This window comes from Dothidotthia symphoricarpi, assembly GCF_010015815.1.
Source record: "Dothidotthia symphoricarpi CBS 119687 unplaced genomic scaffold P153scaffold_25, whole genome shotgun sequence".
NCBI lineage: Eukaryota > Fungi > Ascomycota > Dothideomycetes > Pleosporales > Dothidotthiaceae > Dothidotthia > Dothidotthia symphoricarpi.
Window position 1 is genome coordinate 43,668 of NW_022985032.1, and position 25,701 is coordinate 69,368.

The window sequence follows — 25,701 nt, forward strand, 5'->3', positions numbered from 1 at the left end:
AAACGAAAAGCGGACATGATAGTGCACTGCCGGTCCAGAACTAATAATGAACAATTCTGCCCTTATGCAGCATAAGGTGAGTGACTCGCGACTGTCTTTCTCGCAGTTCTGCGTGCGAAAAGAAAGATGCCCCCAAACAGGCTGGGGATTTCTAGACTCTATGCTATTATCTTCTCCACCATATATCTCCATCAAGTTCTTCCGTCTACAAGCAAAACTCAGCATGTGAACCGAAGTTTAAGTCCGATTACTCACTGGTGCTGACCCACTGACCTCTGTTCAAGGTTGAACAGATGGCGTTGATGAAATGGGCCAAGCAGAACCCACCCAAGGATCCGAAGCTCTCTCCCGCCGGAAAGTGAGTCATCATCACGGCCCAAACACTGGAATCGGACTACCTTCCGCCACCAAGTTCGCTGCCAATGGAGCTTGCAAGGTAATCTTGGCCGTGCGTACTCTCTCGAAGGGTGAGGAAACGAAACGCGATATTGTCGCAGAAACGGGCTGCCAAGCTTGATATGAGCGATTGCACGTCTGTCAAGGCGTTTGCCGCCGAAGTTTCCAGCAAATATGACCAAGTCCACGACCGAGAAGACTGGCTACGAAGCTGCATCGCAGGTCAATGTTCTCTCAACTTTGTTCTTCGCCATGTTAGTACTTCCCACGTTGAAGCACAACGCGGCGAAGTGCAGCTTCGCCGACAAGTACATCACGCCTGCAGATGCCGAAATCAAGGTTGGCCAAACCTTGGTCGGTAAGCTAAACGAACTGGCTGCTTTCAATGCTGGGAAGACCTATGGGTTGATCGAACTGGTCACACAATGCACCCAACAGGGTTTAGTGAGCGCAAGAGAACATTGATGTCTTTATGAATGCTGCCTGCCCCGGCTATTGCATTACTGAGCTTGGGCAAGAGGTCCCATGGTATCTCGCAATGCCGACAAAGCTAATGCAAGTGTTCGTCGGACGCACGGTTGAGCAGGGAGGCCGCGAGCTGGTCAGCGCCACACTTCTCGGTAAGATTGGTCATACATGATTCTGGTTCAACGACACGTTTGATGAGTAGGTCTGTAAAATCAGTTCTTCAACAACCAAATATTCCAACGCCCAGCAGCCCCAGTGAGATGGTCACCAGCGACCGGAGGAAGAAGCTGCAGGCTGAGACCTGGAAAGAGGTACGAAAGGCCTGTGAGGAGCAGTGATTGGAAGCTGAAAATGACTCGACGGCGAGAGGAGGATTGAGAAAGTATCACAGGTGTAACATGGCTAACGAATCTGATATGATACCATGCACATGCAGAGCCGCCATTATGCAAGTTTCCGCTATCAACGTCTTTTTGTCGATGCTGATTTGCTCCTGTCCCTAAAGTTGCATTTCGACGTCTCGGAATTTCACGTGCTGCATTGTTCTCTCAATCGCCAGCAAATTCTGCACGAAATGATGTTACATGATCCCGTCAGGCCATTTTGAAGGGTGCGGAGTGTTCAGTTGCATATAGGGTTTTGGCATGCCAATTTTCCGTGGCATGGTAATTCTGTGCTGTTTGTTGCTAAGTTTTGAGGCATCCAATCGTGATGACAGAGAGTGCTCGCCTCGATTTAGCTTCAATACCCCTGGAGGTAAGTCTTTGGCTCCAGCGTTGGTAATGAAGAAGAACCGACGTTGATTAGATAAAGTAAAGACATCGAGGAATACGTCTCAAAACACAGGAATACAAATAGCAAGAGAATCAACATATCAAGAAAGCTGACCTCGCTGTGTGAACTACAAAACAGAGATTTTGAGTGAGGGGAGTTGATATAGATATTTCAGTAGCAAGCTGACAGCAAGATGAATTGGATCACTCAACAGTATGTTAATCGATACAAACCACACTAATCTATAGGTTATTGAGGCAACTCTGTTAAAGCCTGACGACAAGAGATAGCAGAGCTGAATATTTTGATTAAAGATTCTAGTCTCGGGCTATACTAAATCTATAAAATATCTTTCTGCAGATGAATGGCAAAGAGGCTGTTGTTGACATTAATATACATCACTTTTGGTGGGGCAAATCCCCCTCTCAGAGGACTCATCGCCAATGTCATAGGAATCGTGGGTTCCCTGATGTTGTAGCTCCCAGCCGGTTTCACGATGTGTCGCCAATGTGCGGGTAGGCTCTGAGTCACCAATCAATGTGGGTGCGACGTGTCGCAAGAACAGCCGCATAGTTGGGAGCGTACCAGTGATGATCATGAAACTGGCTTCGATCAGGCTAGCAAAAAAGATCAGAAAGATGTACAAAAAGCCATGGGTAAGGTTCAAAAAGAAGGAGGTTGATTGAGTGCCAAAAGGAAAGCGGGAGCATACATCCACAGACTAGGGTAAACAGTGTCCCAAGGTGAATCTTCCGAGGTGAGCATTGGAGGAAGTAATGCGATGCGTACAGCACTCGTAATGCATGTACTAGTTCACTTATCAGTCGATGGGAGTAATAGCTTGCGGTGAAACCTTACATAGAGCCGGCGCTGAAGAGCATGATCAACATGATCTTCCGCGACCTGAGCATCTGCAATCCCAAGACCATGGGAATGGGCAAAATCAATACCATGATGTCTGTAATGATGTTGAGCACCCCAGTAGCGATATACAATGCCGCCTTGTTCAGACATTGTCCTTCCCTTACCGTGACATCGGTATTCTTTGCAAATGGTCTGCAGGCTGCAAGCAGGGACACGACAATGCCGACGCAGGATCCAACTACGACGAACATGGTCAGATAGACGCTGGTGCGGAAGCCTTTCTCGGGGTTCAAGTTCAGATAGAAACAGAGGAATGATAATTTGGCGAAGGCCAGAGCTGGCGAGTACAACACTGTAGTTGCCAAAGTTATCTACAGTGATGGCGGTCAGCAAGCATAGTGGAACATATTCATTGCAGTAAACTGACTCTAGTAACTGTGTTGAGTTGATGACCGGTAAGCTCCCAAGCATGTATGCCAATCAAGCCAGCAAGAGCTCTATCTGCAGCGCAGTCGTTAGCTTACGGTCGCTCCCGCAGCGTACCAATTGTGTTAATGAGGACTGACAAACAATAAGCGATTGTACAGGTATGGAGAAGATCTGTACCAGGGCAATCGTAATATGTCAGTCAAGAAGATACGGGTGATCCAAAGCTTCTCTGAGCACCTACCCACGCGAGCAAAATACACCCTACCAGATGTGTTAGACATTTTCACCACAGTTTCTTGGAGTGGAGACTCACAATCATCGGAAGCGACTTTTTTGACTAGCACCACCTTCGTGTACGCTCGAATGACTAATAGCGCCGTAGCAATGACAATTCCCGCGATTCCAATCCAAGTGATGATGGCCTCACCGCGTCGTTGCGGGTGCTCAAGGTCTACGGCATAATGGGCCGGCGCAGGCACGATGGGCTCGTTGAGGTCGGTCATCATGGCGCGAGCGAGTATGCTATCAAAAAGCTTTCAAGGACAGGAAAATTGTAGATTGTAACACTAGAAAATGGGGAGTTTGCATCATGTTGAATTGGCTTCATAAATTTCGAAACAGACGATTGAATAAGAAATTGCTGCACATGTGACAATCCGCCGAAGCGATGTAGGGTCATCTGTTCAGCCAATACGTGTGTCGTATCTCCGAAGGGAAGTTTGACAATGAGGCACAGTAAATCCCGGTGTCCCGGATATTTTCTCTTGTTGACTATGGGCGAGATCTTGATACATTGGCTTACACAAACTCAAGGTCGCCTCGCTTGAGTGTATGCATGGAGCCTTATTCATGTCCTGTCTAAATCAAGAGTCTTTCTAGCTACTATAAGTCTCCACTGTATTTTGCTTGCAGCCTGGGGAAAGGTTTCTGTATAACAACGGACCACCCAGAAGAAAACAAAATGCCGACTCATAAAGCCGTAGGCCTTATCAAGATGAGCAAGCATGAGCCAAACATGAGCCAAGCAATAACACAATCTTCAACGTTATTGTCTTCTTACACTAAGTATACCGTGGTTTGTGAACGGTGGAAACGTATAAATAGTGGGGCTTCATCCTTCGGGCTAGGGTTGTGAAAATGAGGCAAACCGAAGGAAGCGAAGCTTACCGGGTTGTGGGGCAAGGATAACTGCAGCCGCTTCTGCAGGTACTATGAATGGCCACGAGACTGGATCAGAACGTCTAGCTTGATGAGACGGTCAAAGCGGTCGCATTCTTCGATTGACAATCACTGTGACGTGTGGGACAAGTCTGGAGCCACTTTCCTTAGGATCGTGCTTTCGGTGCAAGGACCAATTCCAGGTGGTTCGACAGTCGTCCAATACCTTTGTTATTAAAAGGCGTAGGATGCTTTTAGGAAGCCAAGAAATCGAACGACCCTCTGTGTTGACAATCGCTTACTGCCAATCTTGTTAGGAACCTGCTCGTTATGTTTTGTCTCAGCCTTACCCTGCTTGTTGCAGCACTCCTCAACTTGTCACATGCTCAGAATGAAACCAAGATTGAATCTACAGTTCAGTTTCTTTTTCCAAATTACTGTGTAAGTTGCTCTCAGCACTGCATAGCTCTTCTAACCTCCTTCAGTGCACTGCCTTGACACTCAGTCCTGTATCTATGCGTGTCACTTACCCTGGACAAAGTGCATACGAGGCTAGTCTTGGTTCCTACTTTGATGGCAAAAGCAGGTTAACGCCCAACTGTATCGTGCAACCAAAGGCCGCTGAGGAAGTGTCCATAACTGTGAAGGTCCTCACGGCCGCAAGCCTTCTGAAGCCTTGCCAGTTTGCCGTACGCTCTGGTGGTCATACTCCAATCCCGGGCTCCAACAATGTCGACGACGGCGTGACCATCGACCTACTTTACATGAATAGTACCACATACGACACTGGCACCAAAATAGCAAGCATCTCACCAGCTGCACGATGGGGCTCCGTCTACCAAACCCTTGAACCATTAGGACGCATGGTAGCTGGCGGTCGTGGCTCTACTGTTGGTGTTGGAGGCTTTCTTCTGGGTGGTGGAATATCACACTACGCCGCCCGTGTTGGACTGTCTTGCGACAACGTGGTCAACTTCCAGGTTGTCCTTGCTGATGGCCGTATCGTGAATAGCAACAAGAACAAAAGTGCTGACCTTTTCACCGCTCTCAAGGGCGGTAGCAGCAACTTTGGTATCGTGACACGATACGATATGGAGACTTTCCAGAACGAAAATCTATGGGGAGGCATCGTCACCTATCCCGCATCGACCGCCGATCAGCATTTCAAGGCTCTTGTCAACTTTGGCCTGAACCCGAAAAGAGACCCCAGTGCCGCCTTGATTGTCTTCCAAGGGTATTCGACTGCCAGCCCCACAGATGTCGTACGGGCAGCTTTCGATTACACGAAACCTGTGCCTCGCCCAGATGCCTACAAGGAATTCTTTGCCGTCGCCAACAACATCAGCGACACCACAAAGGTTCAACCAATGAGCGCAGTCGCTGCAGAGTTCGGCAGTGACACAACTAAGAGGTGGGTTTCTTTATGTTCATTGTCATCAAGAGCCTGTTGCTGACTTAAAGAACTTTGTAGGGTCCAATTCCGCACTCTTTCGTTCAAAATCGACCTAGCTACCCTTCAAGAGACTGCCCGCCTGTATAAAATTATGATCACAGAGCTTCAAGCCAAGGCATCCGGCCAGTGGCGCGTTTCCTGTCTTCATCAAGTATGGTCCACACGCTACACCGCGAACAGCATGTACAAGGGGGGCAACGTGCTCGGTATGGAGCGCTATACTGAAAACTTCATTATGTATCAGTCATATCTCTCTTGGTCCGAGGCTAAGGACGATGAACTTTTTATCAACCAAGGCCTGGCATTGACCGACGGCATCCAGAAGTTTGCTTCTAGCAAGGGCACTGCAGTGGACTATCTCTACCTCAACTATGCTGATAAGGACCAAGATCCCCTTTCCGCTTATGGCGCTGATAAAGTGAAGTTTATGAGAACGGTCGCACGGAAGTATGATCCTTCGGGTATCTACCAGAATTTACTCCCAGGAGGATTCAAGATACCTAATGTGTAAGAAGCGATGTATATCAGACAAAGGAATTCATGGAATGAATTTCTTTTTTTATTGCACGGTTCGCTTGATAGGTATATATCTTTAGCAGACTTGAGATAAATAAGCACAAACTTGCAGGAGCGTCTTGCGAAATTCATCAATGTCTTCTTCAGGCACGGCGTTCGTGGTCTCTGGTAGTGTTTTGGTCCAAATACTACGTCGAGACATCAGAATGATAGTGAACCTTTGTTCACGTCATCATAGCGCGATCTCGACGACATCCCGCTAATGCCCAACATCCCATCGATGCGCTCGAGTATGCCCATACAGAGCTGCTTCAAGATGTCGACTTGCAAACTATATTACTCGCAACCACCGTCCGAGGTACTAATGCGCAACTCAGGAATGCCTGGCTATACCGTTAAGACTTCACTACGGTGAACCTCACGTGCTATGGAGTGCCGCACCTGTCAGTGAGATGACCGCGCAGTCTGGAAAAGGTGGGTTGAGCATAGATAAGCATGAGAAAGTTTTTAAGTCGGTTGTCGTCAGTACAGAACCGTGTTGTGTAGCACCGGGCCTCGGATATGATGTTACTCGGCGAATACCTGGGCCAATCGGAACGCTCCTTCGTGCCGATCCAGATAGGGAAGCGAGCAGCAGTCAATGCTTCTTCGTGTTCAATGCGTCGATTACTCCAACGACATGCATTCTATGCGCGACGCGAAGTAAGCGTTTGAGACATGTTTCCACGTGAAGCCGCTGATACAAAACATATCTTCGAAATAGCCGGCTGTTCTATGCGACATTGCGGGGTATCTGCGCCTCGACTGGTCAACTCGCTCCATCAACACACCAAGCCCCCTTAGATCTACTCATCAAACTACTCTCCTACCGTTACAATCCCAAACCCCCTCGGCAACCGTCGTTGTTGATTGATGCTTTTCAATGTTGCCATTTGAACTTCGCGCATAGCACCTGAAACCGACAAAAGCAAAGGTTTCGAATGCGTTGATTACATCGACCGAGGGCTTGCGGCAGGATGTCACATGATCGATACCGCGCACGTGAATGGGAAAGAGCTTGGGAAAGCCATTCGAATCACTGGCAAACCTCGCAACCAAGTCCTTGTCACGACCAAGATTGCCACCGGATTCAAAAAGAACCCGAGCAGCTTCAAAGAAGCAATCGACTCGGCGAAGGCCAGTAAACAGGCTCGGACTCGAGTACGCTAATACTATCTTAATTCATCATCCTGGCGATGATGCGACTCATCCCTCAGCCGTGAATCGCCGTCGAGTAACATGGCAAACGCTGGAAGAATCAGTTCTAGAAGGGTCTGTGAAGAACACTGGTGTCAGCAATTCTAACGCCTAACTTCTCCTAGAAAATTTCCCGTAAGCCAAATCAACCCACAGCTTCATCCATGGTGTCGACAGCGCAAGCTTGTGGAATTTTTGTACAAAGGAAAAGATCTGGATACAGACCTAGGCATTCCTCGATTGCTCCAATTGAGTGACTCGCTTAATCGTGGTCTTAGGGCCAACTTATTGATACCCTGGTATGATGCAATCGGGCCCCACTCGATAAGATCCGGAAATAAACTAATAACACTGTTTCGAATTTCTTATATTTCTTCCAGTTCGGTTTTTTATACTCTGTTTACTAAGACTCCTATTACACGCTAGTCTTGATATCTTGCTACCTACATAGCCTTGTTATAGCTGTGCCACGACTTCTTAAAGTCTATTGCCTTTCTTACCTTACAGGTATCAATAACATCTTGTTGTCATATCCTGGTTCTCCCGCTGTTTCTGTTGAGGTATAAATTGCCCCTCCCCAAGCTGACGGTCTTCGAGAAAAGACGGCAGAAAGGTGTCACTGCATACCGGCGATCTCATTATTCCACAAGGCGGGTCATAGCATGTGAAACGGAATTCAATAAGAATGCTAACCTTCCTCTAGGGGTTTTAAGAGATCAGGAGCCATTAACAATCTGTTCAACACCTTTACTTGACATCTCCGACATCGCCAGCCTTCCTGCCACTTCCGGATGGGGCTAGATATCATCCTTGTCTGCATCTGCTTCCTTGCCTTTTCCACATCCACTCTTGCGTGCAGCTTCAGCCCCCACTACCAATGTCCTTCTTACCGTCTTAGACCATTGATTCGACACGATATGGATCTTAGCCCCCAGATCTCTTGCTGCCAGGCCCGGTCAGAGTACATCTGCAACCATATCTCGCTGCTAGCTCTAGGCGCAGACCCCAGTCTCACTACCATCGAAAGTGGATCAATGGGCACCGTTTACAAGATTCACCACCCCGTCACGTCCAAGGCCTTCGCTGTCAAGGCTTTCCATGCCGCAGACGGCGAATCTATACCTGACTTCGCTGCCGCGATACAGCATGAATTCTCCGTTGGCGCAGCTATGGCCAACCACCCAGCATTCGCCCGCTCTTACGCACTCCTCACGGATGCTGAGAGTCTCCAAATCCATCTCATCATGGAACACGTCCCCTTGGCATTGCTAGATTTGCTAGATCGTGCATACTGGACGCACGACGACACGCACTGCCTGTTCACCCAGGTACTGCAGGCGGTGCTAGATCTCCATGATTCAGGCTTCGCCCATCGGGATTTGAAACCGGGAAACATTCTCTTATCAACTGGTGGTCACGTCAAATTGATCGACTTCGGCGAAGCGGTCCCATTGGATGGAAATGCCACTTCGTTCACTGGCACGCGGCCATACATCGCGCCGGAGCTATATGCAGGTGAGGTTGGAGGTTACGACGCAGCTGCAGCCGACCTGTGGTCGCTGGGCATGCTGCTGTTACGTCTGTATTTGGAAGATGATCCGTGGGACGATTCCTCCCCCAAGGACGAGTATTTCAACGCTTTTTTGGACAATCCACACGCTCTGCTTGACGGCTTAGATTTGGATGCAGACATTGAGCAGGCAATGTTGATTTTGCTGGACATGGAGCCGAGCAACCGATATCAGATTCGTCAATTGTGGGATGGTAAGCTTGGACACGACCCGCTATGCGCTGTCGACGAAGCCGGAATGCTACACCTGCCACTTGAATTTACCTAAACATTGGAAGGATATCTATAAACATTGGCCTATCATAGAGCGAGTAAAAAGCAGAACACATCCCAATATTATTTCTCAATCACCTGAAACCGCAGGAGATCGCTGATCTCTGATCCTGACCCAGTCGCTGATGCCCTCCCACTTGCGGCAAGTATGCGTCCTTCCTTCGGCAATGGACAGATGGAATCCATCCCATGCCGCGAAGGGCGCCGGGCTCAAATCGCCGAAACACATTAGTGACTGTCTTATCTGATCGAGGCAATGGTCACGATGAACCATGTCCCAGCTCTTTGGTACAGGCACATCGGCGTCCGGACGCGGATGTTCTGCGTAGTACTCTGGCTCAAGTTCCATGCGAATCGAGTTGAGACAATGCAAAGAGTGGTAGACGTCGGGTCTAGCGAGAGATCAATAAGCTTAGGGTAATCACTATTATACATGAAGAAAAAGACGAGAACTCACTGCATGTGGTAATTTCCAGTTCTTCCGGACGTCACGATTCCGGGATAGCGAGTCGCCTCTTCATCAGTCATGGCGACGTACTGGCCGTAAAGGAGATAGTCCCAGTCAGCATCCATTTCCTTTGAGGGCGGCCCAAAGTACTGGGGTTCACTCGGATCTAGTACACGGTACACGTCGTCTTCAGTTGTGTTGTAGTCGATCCAGCCGGTGAAGTTACGCTGTTCAAGCTCAATCACTTGACGTGCATCCTCTGTCAAGGTATATCAGTGTGCGTTCACAGAACAATCCACTCCAGGAAGCTTGTCCTACCAAAATCCGTGGAGAAGCCCATGCTGAATGTATCTCCTGCGTGGCCCATACCAAAGGGGGGAAACTTGAACGGACGTAGCAGCTGATAGATATTGAGGATGGCGAGGAAGCTGCTCAGAAGGATCCATCGCCACGAATGATCTGGCTGACGGAATTTGGCGGGTTGCCAGTCCTCGATGTCCAATTCATTTTCAGCATTCTGCCCATCTTCGCGACTACTCAAAGGAGCGTAACGTATTTTGAAGTTTTTCAGTACTTCAGACCCTGAATACATGGTGATTGTAATGAAAATGGTTTGCTTTGAGTGAACCGAGGACTTGAGCGGCGCTGGTATGAAGCCAGCAGAAAGTACGACTTCTGGGTAGGATAATTCGCGGAACTATCCCGTGCTGAGCAGTGGCAAGACTGAGACGTAAGTCAACCCTGGCCTTCGAGTATGTCATTTTTCTGCAGCAATGGTGATTGTGATAGACTTGCAGGCTCGTAGGATTTCGGCCCCTGCCAAGTTCGGAGGTGAGCCTGTGTATGGCTTAAGACTAGTACAAGGGATCACCCGGGTTCCCGTGTGAGATGTTATCCCCGCATCCAGATTGCTAGCGGATCTTAGATAAGACCCACCAGAACCCCAATATTATCTGACATACATGAACGCGTTAAGCCTTTTTTGAAACCGATAAGGTAATCTAGATTGCCACGCAAAAAAGCACTGGTTTACTAAGGGAAGCATTAGGCAGAGTTTTGTATATGTAATAGTTTCTAATAATTCGATGCAGATCCTCCAGATTGTTGAGAGGCGTTAGTAGAGACAGCGCATAGGCTTCGTGAAACAAATCGCTTACTAGTCTATATCTAATTAGGGAAATAGTGCTTCGACCACCCTCCATAAATGTTAGCTCTCGTGACTTGGTCTTAGATGAGAATGGGTAGAAGTGAATGTAGAACTTAGTAGAATTTCGCAGTCATCGCTATTTTATGATCCGGTGGAATAAACTCGCGGATTTTGGCCAATAGAATGGCGTTATAACGCTACATCATGAGAACACAAGGATCGGAGCAAGTCACAAAAGAACGCGTGTATGAATTCAGACTTCAATATGTTTCATGCAAGCTAACGAGAATTGATTAAACTTGCATTCTCAACGGGATTGTTTGGCCATTCTTGGCTGGTGCCGCCATGTACTACTAATAAGCTGAGATTTGAGCTCCTCTTCGTCCTCGCTCTATACTAGCCCAAAGCTAGGATAAGATCTGCGAGATCATGGGATACACAACAAGTACACTTACATCATGCAGTACGATACTGTGGACTTTGGAACCAGATGTAGAAGGTGGGATTAGTTAGTGCTTAGCTGTTGGATCAGCTAGTGCTTAGCTGCCTCTTGCAAGGCATTCAGTTAGTGTGCAGCACTAGAAGACTACCAAACACTGTGGATAGTGGCTACCCACTGGGGGAAAGTGCTCGCGTGCCGTTGATGGCAGGAAAGTTCAGTCCATGAGCAGATACGCGGCATCAACTTCCCTCCACGCAGAGATAGGCATTGGAGAGATCAGGGTTATGAGAAGGGGTATAGCCTGGACGATTACAGATGGCATATAAGCCTGGAGCTTTCCCAAGATTGCCAGATATCTCTCCATCTCAAACCACTCATCACTTTATCTTCAACTACCCCTTTCACCTTTTCGGCGATTGAAGCTCTTATTAAATTTCTCTCTCAAACCGCCACTATGAAGCTAAACCTTTTCCTCTCGGCACTGCTCGCCACCAGCAGCGCCGTGGCTCTTGTAATGCCCAGGGAGGCATTGGCCGCGCCAAATGGTCTGGCTATCAACGACCTTGCTAAGCGAGGCAAGACTATTCGGTCTACCGAAGCTGCCTTGGAAATCAGGGGCAAGACTATCCGGTCAACCGAAGCCGCTTTGGAAGTCCGGGGCAAGACTATCCGAAGTACAGAGTCCCTTGCGGCTCGTGGTAAAACCGTGAGGCCCCGTGGCAAGACCATCCGCTCAGAGAAGCGTGGAAAGACTGTCAGGGCTGCGCTTGATGCCCGTGGTAAAACTGTTCGAAGCGCAGAGTCCGTCGAGGCTCGCGGCAAGACCATTAGGGCTCGTGGTAAGACTATCAGGGCTCGTGGCAAGACTGTGCGAGCTCGTGGCAGGTCGTTGAGGGCGCGTGGTAAGACCGTTCGCTCGGAGGAGAAGAGGGGAAAGACTGTCCGGGCTGCTTTGGATGCTCGTGGCAAGACTATCAGGAGCGCTGAGCCTATCGAGGCTCGTGGAAAGACGGTGAGGAGTGCAGAGCCCGTCGAGGCCCGTGGCAAGACGATCCGATCTGTTGAGTAAGTTTGCTGTCTAGATTAGCCTTCCGCCTCACTTCAGCCCGTTCTTCTGATTCCATGTCTGAGCTGACTTGGGTGTTTTCTAGGGTAGAAGCCCGCGGCAAGACTATTCGCTCTGAGAAGCGCGGCAAGACTGTTCGCTCTGCGGAGAAGCGTGGCAAGACTGTTCGCTCTGAGAAGCGCGGCAAGACTGTTCGCTCTGCGGAGAAGCGTGGCAAGACTATTCGCTCAGAGTAGAAGCGCGGCAAGACCATCAACTCCGCTAAGTAGAGGCTGCAAATATGGCATCATGCGCTGAACGTATCGATACTCTGCAAAAGCCTTTCTTCTACTAAACGTTTCCCGACTGCTTTTTGCCAATTATATAATTGCAATACATCATTAGCAGTCAAACCAAGCCATTCTTTGGTGCCTCTTTCGGGCAACCTTGAATGTATATAGACATCCTTCTCTTCACCTGGATTTTCCTTACATCTTCCTCTCTTACACTTCCCATCACATTTTCTACATCGCCAATCCCTAAAATTCCCATGAAAGCCCCCTGAGCTCGGCCTCCATGCATAGGCATTATATCGGTTCCTTAGACGTGTACTGCTGACATCATGCTGGTTGACGTTGTAATCCGGATTTGTGAGCATACTGTCTTGTGGTACACCGGGTCTAGCAGAGTTCCAAAACCAAGCCGCCAGGTACGTCGTCCTTGAATCAATTATGTAGTCGCATTCCTGGAGCATAATTTCATCACATTCCTCGTCGTCTTTGCCACTGATGAGAACTCGAATATCTCCATTGATACAGTGTTGGAGTATGTTCTTGCCGGTACCCGTAGCAGCCCGAGCATAAGAGATTCGGAGTTCGAGGTCGAGTTTTTGGAGGTAGCGGAAAGCATAGTAGATATGGTTTGTTGGGATATTTGAAAGGAAGATATCAAGAATATGTGAGTCAGACGTGTTGGATGCGCCAAAAAGAAAGTGATGCTTAGGTCGATTATTGGAAAGCTCGGAACTTTCCTGTCTTACGAACATTTTTAGTGAGGAATCTATCGATTCGCGAGTTTCGTCGGGTTCCAAAATTGTGCGAATATACGCAAGGCGCGGGGTGGGAGGGGTGTCTGTCTTAGCAGACATGTCGTCAGGAAAAGACACGTAGTGCGTTGCGTCCAAGGGACGAGCGATTAGGTATAGTAGATATTTGAATGAGAGATTGAGTCACACAATACGAGCTGATGACAACATGGAGCCTACAAAAGATATGCTACTAAATATAGCCCATTCTAAATATAGCCACACAAAAACACGTATTGTATTTGCACTCCGTAACGCTAAATCACATCAGCTTTCTTCTTTACTTTTCTCTCTGTGTTATGGGACTTGACTATATTTTTAACAAGTTTTAGCTCTTCCCTGAAACGTTGATGTTACCGGTACCGCAGAGCGAAGATTGAAAAGAAAACGTAGTTATACGATTGGTTGGTTTACATTTCTCTGGATCGCCGCCTAGTGACAGAGGATTTGAAGTACTTTCGATACCGTTCTGAATCGAAACTTCTATCGGAACGTTCGACACTCTCTGAGATTCCCTCCATGACTCAAAATATCATCGCACTCGAGCCATGTATAAGTAGAAGTTTCGCATGTCTTGAGGCGCAGAAAATGGACGATGCTATTGGACTTACCAACTTCTAAATTTATCCAGATAAGTAGGAAATAGAGATGGCCGCAGATGTGAAAGCGGTGGCTTATAATATCAGTCTTGAAGCATGGGTTTGATGATACGATAAGGGTGATGGTAAAAGAGATCAGAGAATTTACATTTGGCTGTTCGTAAAACTCAGGTCGGACTCAATTTCTGATTTGAAGAGACACTCTGAGTCGTTGCAGATCCTTCGAAATTACGTCACTACAAGGGGCCTAATGTGACGCGTGTTGCTAGTATGCTACTGTAACGGATTGTTTTGTCCTTCATTGCGGCGCGACCAGTCACGCCATTCGATACGATTATCATGCAGTGGACAGTCTCCGACGCTCCCATCTCAGCCTAAGCTAATCCATTTTCTGCAGACTCCAATCAGTGTGCAGCTTTTTCTCGTATTCATGCTTCGCCTGAACGCTGCCTCACGTCTTGGAGGTCTTATCATTCGCGCGGCTCTACAGCTGGGTCTTCATCGCTTCCCACATCATCTATAATGGTTTGTCTATCATAGCATCTTGGTCTGTTCACGGCTTCTCAAATCGAGGACCAGATAGGTGACACGCACAACCAAACATATCAATCTTCGAAGATTACAATCCTGTCATCATCTATTTATCTGAACGAGGTTCCGTCTCGATACAACGTATAGCCCCAACTGTGCTTGCAACACAAGACGTGTATTCAGATTATCACCCTCCCCTTTCTCAAGCTTTCCAATTGCTCTGGCGTAATGAAACTGACCGCCATCGCACCCCCTATAATAATTCCCAGCAGCAGTACAAGAAGCAAATGCAACGGCTCCACCCCCGCGGTCGTCCTCGGCGCTCCAGGCGCATATCTTCCCACCATCTTCTTCAACGGCTTGACTCCGTTCTCCCTGGCGTATTTCACGCCCCTCTTCATACCCGGCAAGCCATCAATGCTCAATTGACTCTTCCACGCCCAGTATCGATCCATGCTTTCTTCTGTCTTGCCTGACTGAAACTTCGCATCTTTCTTCGCGTAAAAATCGTTCAGGGTAGTGCGATGCTTGATAAATTCGTATTCGGGGACAGACCAGCCGCATGATGTGGCGCATTGGTGCACGTCGATTAGGATGATACTGCGAGCGCCGGGGATGAGCGTGATTTTATGATCGCCAACGAAAGAAGTGAATTCGGGGGTGCCGTTTTCGAGGGGTGTACCGGTACCCCATATGCGAACGATCTGCGCGGCGCCCGTGAAAGCCGCAAACTAAAGCGCGTTGGTTAGGGTAGTGGTAGGATGCAACTGGCGTGGGACGCACCATGACGCATATGCGCCCGTTGTTTGGTTCGTGGAGATGGGCATGTGTTTCAACGCCCGAGCCGGTGAGATCAATGTACCAGAATTTTGTGGGTGAGAGAACGCCGAAGGGGGTTCCGCCTGTGGAAGAACCTTTCGGGGATACATTGATGTGACCTGTAGGAGAGAGGGGGGCGGTGCCGCTGGGGTGTGTTAGATTACGACTTGCGATGGCAGAGGAGATACGGATGGGACTGGTTTGGAATATAAGGAGATACAGACTATAGGAAGCCTGATAGGATGCGGAAAGGTATATAATATAGGAACATCTATCCAAAATGACGACGCGTAAATTGTTCCAAACGAGAACCAAACCATCTCGAAAGACAAGAAGAACAAAGACGTAGACCTACACCCAAAGCATCTTCTGATTCTGGATCCACGGCACCAGGCTATCCGGTATGGTCTCATAATACACACCCATCGTGCGTGCGTGTATTGCTTTCGTTCGAACGGGGATGGGTAATGCACAGCGTAGAGGCGATATCAAGATGCAACACGACACAAGTCGTGCTTTCCGTTTATATACTGCCCGAACGCACGTGGATAGATGTAGTATGGTTCACAAATGATATGCTTTGGGTTCTGATTGGGCAATCTGCGGCCGACATCGGAGATATGGCGCCCTCAGAAATAGTTTCCCGTCGCTTTGCTGCGTACTCTTTGGGTTGCCGAGTAAGGGAGTGCGTGTATTGCAATTCACTTTGTAGAAGGAAGTACGATGGCGTGAGGTTGGCGCTGGTGCTGTGGAGATGTGGGGTTAGCTTTGGAGAACCATTAGAGAAGGTGCGACGCGGGGCTAACTCAATGTTGATTGGCTAGATGACACGTATCATAAGTGGGTCACGATGTTGATTTCCGTCTTGCCATCTTGCCAACTTGCTCTTCGATTTACCAAATGGCAGCACGCAGATAGGTCTCGCTACGATAAGGCAATCATGTTTCTTATCCCTCTCGTTACTTTTCTAAATGAAACTTCATGGTGTCCTCAAACTCTCCCTACCTTTTCCGGCATGGATAAACTTGCAAGGCAAGAAAATACCAACTCTCGCGATTGTAGTAGGATGATACAATCCGGAACTAGCTCTCAAACAGGATACGAGAATGACTGCCGTTCACCGAACCATCTATAACCCCAGAATACCACAAAACATAGCGAAGGGCCCCATATTGCTCGCAAAACACTCCTTGGAACTCGTGTAACACGACCGCCCATAGCACAATGCAAAAGGAGGCACAAAATGGCGCCCGCCAGCAAGGTCATACCCATTTGGTTGGCTGTATCTACCGTATTCATCGTCTCTTCCGAGTTGCTGAGGAGTAGCCATACCGCGACGTAAGCGATGAGGAGGTAGATGATGGCACTTGCCTCCGCAAAGATGAGACCTTGCCGTGGAGATTGACCGATAGGCTGCTGGGAGAACACTTCCGTCGGTGGCTGTAGCGCGAGGTTGTAGTTTGGAACTGTTGAAGAATGAGTGAAAGTAGATGATGGCGAAGTGATCGAGAAAGATTGAGAAGTCACCATAGGCTCCTGATCAACTATGGTGGTTGGCGGCATGAGCGAGATGCCATTTCCGATACGCACCGAAGCCTGACTCGCGCAATTTGCGACATGTGTAGGGGGCATTGCTACAGCAGAGGCTTGATCGATTACTGCTGAGAGCGTTTTCGTTTGCTCTAGCTCCACTGGCTCCCGTGAAGTCACATCCTGTAGCCGTACCAGCTTCTGAGCAACGAACGATGATGGTGATGAGGATAACGAGGCGCATTTTCTGAACTGATGATTGGGAATCATGGCATTTGTAGGGCTGGAAAAACCTTGAGTCGAACTCATCGAACCTTGGAGAGGCGAACTGACTTCCATGCGATATGCCGGCACCCGATCGTAGCTGGCACGTTCATTGGTGTATCTGTCCTTGAAATCATCGGTCTGCTTGATCGGCTCCCATGTGGGAAGGTTCTGGTATTGTGGCGAGTTATCAGTTTTCCGAGCGCGGACACGTACAAGAATATTGCTAGGCAATTCTTGTAAGACACGCGGTTCGATGTATCCAAAGTCTGACTCGCTTTCGTTGGATACAACTGATGGTTTTGCTCGATAGCTGAGGACTTCTGGTTGACAAAGTCTCCGTAGACTTCCAGCGAAACTCTTCCTATGGCTAAGCGTCTTCTTGCCAAGATCATTCTCAAGACTTCTCCGCAGAGCCGTCTCTGCAGGTGATACATTTCTCTTACTATCACGTCGCGATATGATTTGACCAGTAGATAGAGGCTCTGGGGCATCGAAAGAAGCGGCCGATCCACGTTGAGAAGGAGCTTCTTCTGAATTCAAACTCAGCGCATGCTTGAACTTTGACACAAACCCCGCTCGTGTATCGCTCGCCTTGTTTACTTCTGAAGTGCCGGCGTCCTCCCATTCATCCGTTGGAACGACGATAGACTTTCTTCCTGAACTTCGCCACGACTCAGCACGATTGCGTCCAGGTCGAGGTATGTGCGAACCGGATGTCTCTGAACGATTGGGCGTAAGCAAGCTCTGCGCCTTGGTGATCGGTGTCTGCTCTTCGGGACTTCGCTCAGGTGCGCGCTTGCTAGGTACATAGTTGGGGTTTGGTTGCGCGATCGTAGATGGGCTGGTCGTCACTGAAGATGACAGACCGGCACGACGACGCTCTTCTATACGCGACAGCGCTCTCGATGGCAGTAGAGGACTGGAAAACGGATATTCTGACCGACCCAAGTGTTTATCAGAACTCAGATATCCAGAGTGCGATGAGATCCGGCGATGCGACGGTACATATCTGCCGCCAGAAGAAGTGGGCGGTGGTGACGACCGTATAACCATTGACGTGGATTGCTCTCTAGCATCTTGTGGTGATGCGTAGTCTGTGTACTGCGCACGTATTGGTGTATAGAAATCTGATGCTTGAGGTGTGTATCGTGGTGGTAGATCATCCAACCTTCTCCGAATAGGAGCCGTTGAAGCGCGTCTAGGTGGAGTAGACATCTTCTTAGTAATTCGTCGAGGTCTAGTTGATTGCTAGAAGTTGACAGTGATTGCGTGTGATGCGAAGATGCAAATATGTGAGTGAGCGCTTTATTGGACGCGGCTTGGTCCTCTGGTGCCTGGTTCCGTGGAAGTTCTTTACATTAGCTTTCACAGCGCTTGAATGTTGGGACTAAAATGACGTGTCACGGCCAAAGGGTCTTTCACTGTGCACGCCCGGTTATTAACATGTATCTTGTTTGATTGGAGTTGTGTACTCTCCATCATATCACGATACTGCATACTCGTGCGCAGCCAGACATCGATCTCGTAGAGGACAATTCAATGAAAATGACGATATAAGTAGTTTGCATACTAGAAACTCGTGCATTTCCTGTCGTATATGATGTCTTTCTCGAAGAAAGCCAGTGGGAACCCAGTCACCGTGCAACTGCTTCATACAGGCGGACCCAAGACACCGTCACCAACTTCCACACTGCAACTCACAATCTCAGCATCTCCGAAGCGATATTCCAGCCCCTGGCCATTCTAATCCGATATCCAAAAAAGATACAGTGGTGCACAACCTCACGTACGCCGTGTCCAGCACTCACAACAATGCATATCTTCCCCAAGCTCCGAAAGCTCCTCCTCACTGTCGGCACTCTCGCCATTTTGCTTCACGAGCCTTCATTCAGGACGATCCTCAATATCCTGGTTCACACGCATATTGCCCTCCGTATCACTTTTGATCTGCTACGACACTATATCGCGCACTACTTTCCGAACTTCTTATCAGCTTTTCACAACCTCCACATATTCACGATCACGCAATACGAGCACGCGATTCTGATTCTGGCACCAATACTTCAGCGAGTAGTACTTAGCATGTTGTACTGTGCGACAGTATTTGTGCAGAAGAATCCAGTGGTTGTTTGTCTGGTCAACGAGTGGATTGTTAGCATTGGGGAGGCCGTGGCACGATTGATCATATGGGAGAACAAGGACACAATGAAAGAGTGGGAAATGGTGGGTGGAGAGGTCCTGAGATTCTGTGCTCTTGTTCGTAGATGATGAATATGTAACCTAGGCCGGCGTTACATAGATCTGGGTTTGGATGAGCGAGTATATGACACCCCTTTGACTGTCGATACGTTGGGCGTCTGAACCCATGATACCGCATTTGTGTACAATCTCATCGCATTATGATGAACCGGGTGTATATGCGGATGTGATAGCTGCCTGGAATCGCTTATTGGCAATGAGTAAGATCGTTACACACAGGCTGACGTTGTGTTGGAGGTAAAGATGTGATCGCGACGTGAACGCGACGTGTTGTTGTGGTGACATCATGGGCATTCAACAAGGAAAGTGCTTTCCCGCTGACCTGGCCTACATCCACCAAACACTCACCGTATGCTCCCCCACGGGCCTCGGACTATCCTACGGACCCTGCCGGAAGTGTTTGCATATCCGAAGTTTAGTTCGGGGGTCGCCTTCGCCGCTTGGTTACCGTGTGGGAGTCAACGTCAGCGTGGGTGCGCACATGTGCTGCAACCCTATTTCGGGTCGGCCCTTGCTCAGACGCTTGCTCTCCAATGATTTCGCGCTCCTGTATCACTTCCAACAGTCAGCTCATCTCGCTGCCTGATTAGCTTGGGGCGAAAAACAGTCGGTGAGATTTTAGGGCAAGGCTGGGCCGACAACATCGTTCTTTACAATTCGATGATCGTCATTCGTGCGCTCTCCTTGCTCTGTCACAGTCTGCTATTCGCTTTTCAGTCGTTCGTGGCAATGATTATGCAACCGGCTCTTACCACAGTACTTTGGCGTTCCAAGCATGCCGACTGGTCAAAAGCTGCAGAAGGACGGTGAGATGTCAAGTGAGGATGGCTTAGAAGATTGCACATGCTTCTGCAGTCACCATTCCACAGGGCTGAAGACCGTGGCTCAACAACTTTATTCAACGGCAACTACTTTGGGTCGCGACCTGGCAAGCTACCAACATGGCGAGGCGTTTCGCATCTCTATTTGCGGTCCAGGGCAGTGCCTGTACGAGTACCCAGGGCAATGGGACAGGACCGGAAGGGGATAGACTCCACAGCCACGGCCTACCGACCCGGTACCCAGCGCTTTGGGCAGAATGAGACATTCTGGTACCTCTGGGTCGACGGCTAACACTGAGGTAAGCCACGAGAATACCTAGAATTGAACCCTGTCCGCCACCGACGCGTCAAGCGAGCCACAACCGCCACCAAAGCTGCACGTCCGCGTCTGAGCTCGCATGGAGAGGGCCAGAACATGACGATCATCTGCGTTTGTTCACCAGCGGTTTGCTACTTTGCAAAGTTTACGTTGAACGCACATGATAGCGTGTCCTTGAATGGAGCGTGAACTGGTCATCTCTCGGCGGTGAGACGTAGTTCTCGGCTACAAATTGGTTAGACGACAGCTTTGCTGCCCACCATTTCGACATGCACAATGTTTACTAACTAGTGCGCTCGGCACCCCTACCATGGGATGTGATAGCGTTGCAGCGGCACCACACAGCAGCCAGCAGCAGATGCATGTATGCGTCGTCGACCAGAGTCACTCACCTCCAAAGCGACTGCCAGTCGACGTTCGCACAACGGTACGAGAAGACGAGAAGTCGGTCAGCCTGGCATCGGTATCTCGGTCAACCGCCCCCAAGCAAATCTAGCATGGTGCACAGCTTCGTTACGCCTCGGACGAACGACAAGCTCAATGCGATGCATCTTCTGTTCCGTCAGTATCATTCGCCCTTAGAGTGAGTCAGTGAACGCTCCTGCAGCTCGGCCATGCTGAGGTCGCATCCCTCTGTAGAACGTGACGCCTCTCCGATGTGTTTGGTGTTTGGTGTGTCTGCTAAAGGCTGATTGGCTCTGCCGAACGCGCCTGGACGCTGGCCCCGCCCCGCTTCTTTTCTTACAGCACCCCAAATACCACTCTCCACAGACATGAGATTGTCGAGCTGGGCTGGGGCTGAAAGCGCCTTGACCACACGCAGGCATTTATTAGGAACAGTTTTGCCCCCAATGGACGCCATGACCTTCCAGCAACGTTCCGCGCCCTCTAGCGCCGTGGATAAGAATTGACCATGGATTCCCAGGGAACCCACGACTTCATCAACGTCACTCTGCCCCAATCAAAAGACCCCAGCATGAACCAAGAAACTTTTGCTCTTGCAGCCGGGCCACGCCCACCTATCCGGAAACGGGTGCCACAAAAGAACATTGACGAGTTCTGGGAAAAGTTCACCACCAAGCACCCTGGCAAGATATTTACCATCCTGCCCGACAATCTGTATGCAAAGCGAGCTGCAGCACACACGCCAAAAGGATCGATACCGGGCATCAACGCACTCGCGTCCTACGATGAGGCTGTCGAGTCGTGCAGGAAGAAAGTGGCGAAAATCGTACAAGAATGCCGACGCTTGAACCAGAAGTACCGCGACCCTCATTTCGACATTGAAGCGGACTTCAAGCGTGCCCAAGCTTTGGCAGACACACCGCCCGACTGCCTAATTGGACTGGATAAGGAAAAGACCGACTACCATCCCTTGTCTGTGAAGCGAGTAGAGGTAGTGCACCAGGTCTCAGAGCCATGCGCATAGCTGACCAAATGCGACAGGACATTTTCGACCGCCCACAATTTTTCATAGACGGCGCGAGTGCAAACGATGTGCGGCAGGGCAACGACGGCGACTGCTGGTTCATGGCCGCCCTCGCCACCATAAGCAACAAGGACGGGCTGATACAGAGAGTGTGCGTTGCGCGCGACGAGCAGGTCGGTGTGTACGGCTTCGTGTTTCACAGAGGTAGGCAGACGAGCATGAGTGTGTGCACCCAGCCAAGTGTTGACATGATACAGACGGCGAGTGGATATCAGCAGTCATCGACGACAAGCTGTACCTGATCAAGGAGGACTTTGACGAAGCCAAGATTGAGCGCTACCAGTGGCTCGAGTTGCAAAACCGTAAGAGCCCGGAGGAGGAATATCGCACCGTCATGCAGACAGGCTCCAGGGCACTGTATTTCGCACAGTGCAGTGACTCCAATGAGACGTGGCTGCCGCTGCTGGAGAAGGCGTTTGCCAAGGCTCATGGCGACTATTCAGCCATTGACGGAGGCTTCGTTGGTGAGGGCATAGAAGACCTCACTGGCGGTGTCACCTCCGAGATATTTGCAACCGACATCTTGGACAAAGATAAGTTCTGGCGAGAAGAGCTCATGCATGTCAACGAGGAGTTTCTGTTTGGGTGTGGCCAGATGGGCGGCGCTTACGGCGAGCGTAAAGGTATCCAGGAGAAGCACGCATACTCCATCATGGAAGCCCGCGAGATCGATGGCGAACGTTTGTGCAAGCTACGCAATCCCTGGGGTCGAACCGAATGGAACGGCCGGTGGAGCGATGGGTCTGAGGAGTGGACACCAGATTGGATGCACAAACTGAACCATAAGTTCGGCGATGACGGTGTATTCTGGATATCTTACAGGGATCTGCTACGAAACTACCAGCACTTCGACCGAACCAGGCTCTTTGGACCAGAATGGACGGTGTCTCAGCAATGGACCAGCGTCAATGTCCCTTGGAGCGTCGACTATCTGGATACCAAGTTCAAAATACACCTTGAGAAACCCAGTCCCGTCGTCATTGTTCTCAGCCAGCTCGACGAGCGTTACTATCAAGGCCTGGAGGGGCAGTATGAGTTCAACCTTCAGTTTCGCCTCCACAAGGACGACGAGGAAGAATATATTGTACGCAGTAATGGAACATACTACATGAAACGCTCGGTGTCGACCGAACTTTCTCTGGATGCAGGAAACTATACGGTTCTCCTGAAGATTAAAGCCACAAGGCAACCAAATCCTACCCCGGACGATGTCATCCGAGCGACGTGCACGAAGCGACGCGAGAAACTTCTGTCCATTGGTCTGTCGTACGATCTCGCTCATGCCAAGGGCCAGTTCAGGGAGCAAGAACAAGAAAAAATACGTCGCAGGCAAGAAGAGAAGGTCGAGCGAAAGAAAGCCGATATGAAACGCTCTCATGAGCAGCGCAAGAAGCTTCGCAGAAAAGCCAAGCTTCGTGATCAGAAGAAGGCTGCCAAGGAAACTCTCAAGATGAACCCGCCGAGAGAATTGCGGGAAGTCGAGAAAAGGCTTCGAAACCTTCCCGGCCTTGGTATTGGTGTTGACGACGAGAACCGTCCATCTGGTGACGATGAGTCCAAGCCTGTTCAATCAGCTCGTCCGACACACAAACGTGCGTCGACCGACGGAGCAATTGCCGAACGTTCATCTAGTCCAAATGGCGGTGGATACGGTGGGCGAGGAGGGTACAATCGTGTTCGCGATGGCGCAAGCGCTGCCCTTCCTGGAGCGCTCCAAGGCCGCGGTGGCTATAATCGAGATTCTTATGGTCCTGGTGTCGCTGAATCGTTGATACTGCAGGGTCGTGGTGGGTATAATCAAGGCAACCAGACCCCTCCGACCTCACATGGTTACCAGGGCCGTGGCGGGTACAACCAAAACTTGCCTGGCGCATTCGAAGGCCGAGGAGGTTACAATCAGAACATGCCTGGTGAGCTCCAGGGCCGGGGTGGCTACAACGCTGAGCTCCCCGGCACTTATCAAGGTCGTGACGGGTACAACGGCCGAGATGGGTATAATGGGAGAGACGGATACAATGGTAGGGACGGATACAATGGAAGAGATGGATACAACGAAACGCAAATCACCGACTCCCCGATTCCTACTCCGATTCCTACTCCGCTCCCCACCCCGCAGTTAGAAGAGTTTGGCCCCAGCATTGCCTCACTGCCCTACAGTCCACGTACAGATCGCCGTTCACACCCACCTTCCCGTCGCACAACCCTCTCGCCTATCCCCGGCGTGCGACCAGGCATCCAAATCCACCGCAATCGGAGTATGAGTATATTCTCTCGCCGCGCGCAACACGGCATGGAGTCCCCCGACGCGCTATCCGAAGACTCGTCCTGGGACTCTGAGATCGACGGCCCAGACTCTCTGGACTCCGATCTTTCTGACTCCGAAGCGGAACATGACCTTCTGCATCACGCGCACAACCATAGCCACCACTACCCGCATATTAGCGACGAATCCGAGTTCGAGCGCGACCCCTGGAACGCTGTGTGTGTCCTCGGCTTGCGTGTCTTCTCCAAAGACACTGATGTCACCATCGAAGTGCAGAATGGGGATGGTGAGAAGAAGAGAGATACCGATGGGGAGAGTGTAGCAGGTGGGAGTGGCAGGAGGAAAGAGAAGGAACTCGACGTTGATGATAGCGCGGCAGATGCTACTAGTCCGCTTCGCACGAGGGGTAATGGCGAGGAAGAGCTCAAGGGAAAAGCGAAGAGGGACGCGGAAGAGAAGCTGGTGGCACAGGTTGGCATGCAGCCGGCCGGCGTTGAGAGAGACAGACAGGGGACGTTGTCCTGAGTGTGGAGTCTTTCATGGAGTTGGTTTGATAAGATATGATGTTATTTACAGTCTGATTCGTGGTGGCAAATTGCTGTGATAGAGGTATTCTTAGCGAGCATGGTGTTTTTGGCTTTTTGTCGCGCTGGGTTGAGCTGGGTAAAGGGATGTACATTCTCCTCACTTTCTAGACTTTGCAATAGTTGTCTCGATCTCAAAAGATGGTATGTCATAAGCCTGTCTAGCTTGCTACATCGTATCTCATCGTTTTGGGACGCATGGTTGTGAGAAATGTTATTGCTCTCCGAACTTCCGTGATAGTTTCAATGCTAACTTTAAACTTACGAGTTCTACATTTATTCAAGGTGCGATTTGCGGATGATGGTGGAGTCTCGATTCGAAAAATTAAAACAACGCGTGAGAACAGATGAATACAGAGTCTGCTTACCCAATTCTTGCGAAAGGTTCGTGTTCAGCTACTTTCATCTCACCGTGGTGTCCATCAGGAACGGATTTGTTCTTCCAAACTTTGGGACGAAGTCGATTGAGGAAAAGATCGGCCAAAATCTGGGGTACGCTCGCAACTCCACAGGATCTCCAAAACCTGCATCGTCGAACAAGGAGGGGCTACCCATCATTAGTGTCGGCTCATGACCTGACCTCCGCTCGGGGCTTGCTCTTGTTATAACTCTAGCATCAAAACGCGGGCTAGATTACAGAGCTGTCCTACACTGAGGTACAAAATCAGGTAATTTACCCCGCCACTTTACACCCTGTTGCAGTGTAAAACACGGTCTTTCTTCTGTGTGTTTTACACCGCCCTTTAGCGTATATAGAAGATACAGTGTATTATAGAACAAGCTTACGTAAGCTTCTTATTTCTAAAGTAGATAAACCTCTAAGTCTACTCCCTCTACTACCTACGTACGCACCTATATACCTATACACATATATATACGCCTAGTACAAGAGATACTCCTCCTACCTAAACTTTGCC

At 49.6% G+C, this 25,701-nt stretch overlaps 10 protein-coding genes across 10 annotated transcripts; 5 read left to right on the forward strand and 5 right to left on the reverse strand.

The window, feature by feature from the left end:
• Positions 1-570: 570 nt before the first annotated feature.
• Positions 571-1,036, forward strand: P153DRAFT_390899 (uncharacterized protein; the record flags this gene model as incomplete). The annotated part of the gene is made up of 2 exons (XM_033670986.1): positions 571-754; positions 915-1,036. 2 exons carry the CDS (start codon positions 571-573, stop codon positions 1,034-1,036), a joined length of 306 nt encoding a protein of 101 aa, XP_033518244.1.
• Positions 1,037-2,164: 1,128 nt separating this feature from the next.
• Positions 2,165-3,419, reverse strand: P153DRAFT_258812 (uncharacterized protein; the record flags this gene model as incomplete). The annotated part of the gene is made up of 7 exons (XM_033662807.1): positions 2,165-2,255; positions 2,351-2,446; positions 2,497-2,873; positions 2,930-3,003; positions 3,069-3,102; positions 3,173-3,192; positions 3,245-3,419. Coding segments are annotated over 7 exons (867 nt in total), but the record flags the coding sequence as incomplete, so codon positions are not given.
• A 961-nt stretch (positions 3,420-4,380) lies between these two features.
• On the forward strand, positions 4,381-6,265 carry P153DRAFT_412094 (FAD-binding domain-containing protein). The gene is made up of 3 exons (XM_033672098.1): positions 4,381-4,530; positions 4,575-5,500; positions 5,561-6,265. Exons 1-3 carry the CDS (start codon positions 4,420-4,422, stop codon positions 6,051-6,053), a joined length of 1,530 nt encoding a protein of 509 aa, XP_033518246.1. The 5' UTR covers positions 4,381-4,419; the 3' UTR covers positions 6,054-6,265.
• A 1,464-nt stretch (positions 6,266-7,729) lies between these two features.
• On the forward strand, positions 7,730-9,212 carry P153DRAFT_371186 (kinase-like protein). The gene is made up of 2 exons (XM_033669207.1): positions 7,730-7,944; positions 7,998-9,212. The coding sequence occupies exon 2, from the start codon at positions 8,212-8,214 to the stop codon at positions 9,130-9,132; it is 921 nt and encodes a 306-aa protein (XP_033518247.1). The 5' UTR covers positions 7,730-7,944; positions 7,998-8,211; the 3' UTR covers positions 9,133-9,212.
• On the reverse strand, positions 9,208-10,540 carry P153DRAFT_351354 (uncharacterized protein; the record flags this gene model as incomplete). The annotated part of the gene is made up of 3 exons (XM_033666337.1): positions 9,904-10,540; positions 9,595-9,844; positions 9,208-9,529 (listed from the first exon to the last, which is right to left on the reverse strand). Exons 1-3 carry the CDS (start codon positions 10,175-10,177, stop codon positions 9,208-9,210), a joined length of 846 nt encoding a protein of 281 aa, XP_033518248.1. The 5' UTR covers positions 10,178-10,540.
• A 1,088-nt stretch (positions 10,541-11,628) lies between these two features.
• Positions 11,629-12,476, forward strand: P153DRAFT_361505 (uncharacterized protein; the record flags this gene model as incomplete). Its single annotated transcript, XM_033666989.1, has 2 exons — positions 11,629-12,239; positions 12,326-12,476. 2 exons carry the CDS (start codon positions 11,629-11,631, stop codon positions 12,474-12,476), a joined length of 762 nt encoding a protein of 253 aa, XP_033518249.1.
• Positions 12,477-12,627: 151 nt separating this feature from the next.
• Positions 12,628-13,366, reverse strand: P153DRAFT_361506 (uncharacterized protein; the record flags this gene model as incomplete). The annotated part of the gene is made up of 2 exons (XM_033666990.1): positions 12,628-12,665; positions 12,712-13,366. The coding sequence occupies 2 exons, from the start codon at positions 13,364-13,366 to the stop codon at positions 12,628-12,630; spliced, it is 693 nt and encodes a 230-aa protein (XP_033518250.1).
• Positions 13,367-14,464: 1,098 nt separating this feature from the next.
• Positions 14,465-15,992, reverse strand: P153DRAFT_327535 (uncharacterized protein). Its single transcript, XM_033665330.1, has 3 exons — positions 15,608-15,992; positions 15,217-15,397; positions 14,465-15,164 (listed from the first exon to the last, which is right to left on the reverse strand). The coding sequence occupies exons 1-3, from the start codon at positions 15,676-15,678 to the stop codon at positions 14,613-14,615; spliced, it is 804 nt and encodes a 267-aa protein (XP_033518251.1). The 5' UTR covers positions 15,679-15,992; the 3' UTR covers positions 14,465-14,612.
• A 349-nt stretch (positions 15,993-16,341) lies between these two features.
• P153DRAFT_361508 (uncharacterized protein) lies at positions 16,342-18,264 on the reverse strand (the record flags this gene model as incomplete). The annotated part of the gene is made up of 1 exon (XM_033666991.1): positions 16,342-18,264. The coding sequence occupies one exon, from the start codon at positions 18,262-18,264 to the stop codon at positions 16,342-16,344; it is 1,923 nt and encodes a 640-aa protein (XP_033518252.1).
• A 3,160-nt stretch (positions 18,265-21,424) lies between these two features.
• P153DRAFT_303056 (cysteine proteinase) lies at positions 21,425-24,725 on the forward strand (the record flags this gene model as incomplete). Its single annotated transcript, XM_033664487.1, has 3 exons — positions 21,425-21,844; positions 21,895-22,081; positions 22,135-24,725. 3 exons carry the CDS (start codon positions 21,425-21,427, stop codon positions 24,723-24,725), a joined length of 3,198 nt encoding a protein of 1,065 aa, XP_033518253.1.
• Positions 24,726-25,701: the final 976 nt, after the last annotated feature.

Excerpts from the sequence above, each read along its gene's own strand:
- P153DRAFT_412094 (XM_033672098.1), top strand. The coding sequence starts at position 4,420 with ATGTTTTGTCTCAGCCTTACCCTGCTTGTTGCAGCACTCCTCAACTTG. Across the intron at positions 4,531-4,574 it reads TTCTTTTTCCAAATTACTGT|TGCACTGCCTTGACACTCAG; the intron begins GTAAGTTGCTCT and ends AACCTCCTTCAG. Across the intron at positions 5,501-5,560 it reads GGCAGTGACACAACTAAGAG|GGTCCAATTCCGCACTCTTT; the intron begins GTGGGTTTCTTT and ends AGAACTTTGTAG.
- P153DRAFT_371186 (XM_033669207.1), top strand. The coding sequence starts at position 8,212 with ATGGATCTTAGCCCCCAGATCTCTTGCTGCCAGGCCCGGTCAGAGTAC.
- P153DRAFT_327535 (XM_033665330.1), bottom strand. The coding sequence starts at position 15,678 with ATGGGTGTGTATTATGAGACCATACCGGATAGCCTGGTGCCGTGGATC. Across the intron at positions 15,398-15,607 it reads AATCAGAAGATGCTTTGGGT|CGGCACCGCCCCCCTCTCTC; the intron begins GTAGGTCTACGT and ends AACACACCCCAG. Across the intron at positions 15,165-15,216 it reads ACGGGCGCATATGCGTCATG|TTTGCGGCTTTCACGGGCGC; the intron begins GTGCGTCCCACG and ends AACGCGCTTTAG.